We start from the raw sequence: 3,202 nt of genomic DNA, 5'->3' as shown, positions 1-3,202 counted from the left end.
ATTTTATATTGTAATAACATTTTGCAAGATTACTGTTTTTTTCTGTATTTTTGATCGAATAAATGCAGGCTTGATGAGCAGAAGAGACTTCTTTAAAAACATTACAAGTCTTACTGATCCCAAACGTTTGAGCGGTCGTGTATATGTGACAGCTGAGTGTGTGTTTGACAGTGAATGTGTGGTGTGTTCTGTCAGTATCTCGACGGAGCGGCATCGAGCGGAGGTGCGCAGAGCTGTGAATGACGAGCGCCTGACCACCATCGCTTATCAGTGAGTCTCACCGCTGTAGTCCGCTGAAGCCGTGCTAGTGCTTTAGTGAAGCCACGCTGAGCTGTAATAAAGGCCGTGGTGTTGCTCGTGTGTCCTGCAGCATGTCGGGGCCCAACAGCTCGGCGGAGTGGTCCATCGAGGGCCGGCGGCTGGTTCCTCTCATGCCCAGACTGGTTCCTCAGACGGCCTTCACTGTGATGGCCAACGCAGTAGCAAACGCGACCGCGCACCAGAACGCCTCGCTGCTGCTGCCCGCCGAGACCGCCAACAAAGAAGGTACAGAGACCCTCCAAATTATTTTAAATTAGCTTTTATTTTGTTTTCATGTTAATTTTAGTCTTACGTTTTGGTAATTTTGTTATGTGCTTTTTCAGTTTTTATTAATATTATTATTATTATTATTATTATTATTATTATTATTATATGTTTCTGTTTAGCTTTAATTTATAATAATTTCCATTTTAGTTGTAGCAATTTTAGTATTTCAGCTTAAACTTATTTATTTCAGTTTTTATCTATTTATATTTGACTTGGTTAAACTTTATATTAAGCATCCTTAACTGCTACTATTTGTATTAGTTATTATATACATACATACATGTGTTGTAAGTGTACATTACATACAAATCCTTGCACTTAATTTAAAAATAATAAAATATAAAGAAAGTGACCTTTTATTTTATTTCAGCTACCGAGTTTTTTTAAATAGTTTTATTTATCAATAACAACATATTATTACTATTGCTATTTATTTATTTATTTATTTTTTTTATGTATATCTTGTGTCTGTGTAATCTGATTTGCGGTTAATATAAATATTAATAAAGACTTTTTTTGTTAACAATAACAACATATTTTTATCTGTTATTACTACTATTTTATTATTTTTTGTTTATAATTAAATTTTTAGCTAATGATAGCAACATACTGTTAGTATTGTTATTGCTTATTTTATTATTATTTTTATATATTGTGTCTGTATAATGTATGATTTGTTGTTAATATAAGTTTTTAAAAAAGTTAAACAAAAACAAAAGTAACACAATAAAATTGGACAGAAGTTACAAAAACTGAAGTTACGTTTTTGTAAACGATAACAACATTATTATCATTAATTATGTATTTGTATCTTATTGTATAATTTGTGGTTAAGTTAAAAAAAGTTAATTTATTATTATTATTATTTTTAAATTTTTTTTTGAATGTGTTGTGTCTGTGTAGTCTGTTATATGTTTATTATTTTATTTTTTGTTGCTGCTGGCTGCTGTCTCTCTCTTCCTCACCGTGTGTGTGTGTGTGTGTGTGTGTGTGTGTGTGTGTTCTCGTTCTCGCCATCTCTCAGGTGTGAGCTGCTCCGATGAGGACGAGAAACCCCGTAAGAGGCGGAGAACCAACTCGTCTAGCTCCTCCCCCATGCTGCTGAAGGAGGTGCCTAAAGTGGCCACGCCCATTCCCAAAACCATCACGCTTCCGGTGAGCGGCAGCCCCAAGATGAGCAACCTGATGCAGAGCATCGCCAACTCGCTGCCGCCGCACATGTCACCGGTGAAGATCACCTTCACCAAACCCTCCACCCAGACCACCAACAGCACCACGCAGAAGGTCAGGCGCACTTCCTTCCTGTCCTGTCACATTCCCACAATCCTGCGCTTGTTTCTTGTCATTAAGAGGCTTTACAAAGAGCTGAAGAGTAATATTCTCTGAAGAGAGAAGAGGTTTTGAGTGTTTGTCTTTATGTGTGTGATTGTGGGGGCGGGGCTATCTTTGTCTGACCAATGAAAGACAGGGGGGTGTGTTCAGGATCCCGTGTTAGTTGATTAAATACATATTTGAATTAAATTAGAAACAGCATAATGAAATGGCATTCTTTGTTGCGCAAGGGTTAATGTAAAAAAATATTAATGTGTTAATGTTACAGTGGAAATATTCACTACTGTTGAAAAGTTGTTTTTTTTTTTTTAAGAAATTAATGTTTTATTCATCAAGGATGCATTAAATTGATCTAAAGTGACAGTAAAGACATTTAAAATGTTTCAAATAAATGCTGTTCTTTTGAACTTTCCATTCATCTGTGAATCCTGAAAAATAAAATGCATCACAGTTTCCACAAAAATATTGTGCAGCACGACTGTTAACATTGATAATAATCAGAAATGTTTCTTGAGCAGTAAATCAGTATATTAGAATGATTTCTGAAGATCATGTGACACTGAAGACTGGAGTAATGATGCTGAAAATACAGCTTTGATCACAGAAATAAATTACAGTTTAACAGACATTCACATAGAAAACAGCTGTTTGAAATTGTTATAATATTTCACTATTTTACTGTATTTTTGATCAGCCTTGGTGAGCAGAAGAGACTTTGACATCAAGATCCAACCACCAATGCTTGAATGTTCCTTCAGAGCAAATAAACACTCTAATGACGTACGAATCACTGAATCGTGTTTGAGTGATTCATTGAGTCGACTCTGTGCTGCAGGTAATAATCGTGACGACGTCTCCCAGCTCCAACTTCGTGCCCAACATCTTGTCCAGGTCGCACAACTACGCGGCCGTGTCGAAGCTGGTGTCGAGCGCCGCGTTCAACGCGTCCAGCCAGAAGCAGACCATGGTGCTCTCAGCCGGCTCCGCCGCGGCCCTGGGACCCAGTCCTGTCGCCGTGACGACCATGGTGTCCTCCACACCTTCAGTGGTGATGTCCACCATCGCACAGGGTGAGTGTGTGTGTGAACAGACCATGGTGATCTCAGCCGGCTCCGCCGTGGCCCCGGGGCCCAGTCCTGTCGCCGTGACGACCATGGTGTCCTCCACACCTTCAGTGGTGATGTCCACCATCGCACAGGGTGAGTGAGTGTGTGTGTGAGTGTGTGTGTGTGTGTGTGTCGCTGCAGGTTTGTGAGTGAGTGAGTGTGTGTGAGTGTGAGTG

The 3,202-nt window shown here is 39.1% G+C and overlaps 1 protein-coding gene across 1 annotated transcript in view; it reads left to right on the top strand.

Annotated features, from left to right (window-relative positions):
* Nucleotides 1-3,202, top strand: part of LOC107747365 (BRCA2-interacting transcriptional repressor EMSY-like) — a 20,305-nt gene that overhangs the window by 1,568 nt on the left and 15,535 nt on the right. The window contains exons 3-7 of the mRNA XM_016561833.1: nt 196-270; nt 371-546; nt 1,613-1,872; nt 2,756-2,900; nt 3,027-3,119. Coding sequence (XP_016417319.1) covers nt 196-270; nt 371-546; nt 1,613-1,872; nt 2,756-2,900; nt 3,027-3,119 — 749 coding nt within the window. The remainder of the gene's footprint in view (nt 1-195; nt 271-370; nt 547-1,612; nt 1,873-2,755; nt 2,901-3,026; nt 3,120-3,202) is intronic.

The sequence above is a fragment of the Sinocyclocheilus rhinocerous genome, unplaced genomic scaffold (genome assembly GCF_001515625.1).
Source record: "Sinocyclocheilus rhinocerous isolate Xijiao unplaced genomic scaffold, SAMN03320098_v1.1 scaffold1220, whole genome shotgun sequence".
NCBI lineage: Eukaryota > Metazoa > Chordata > Actinopteri > Cypriniformes > Cyprinidae > Sinocyclocheilus > Sinocyclocheilus rhinocerous.
Note: the sequence above shows the minus strand (reverse complement) of the source record. Positions and strands in the feature narration are given on the sequence as shown.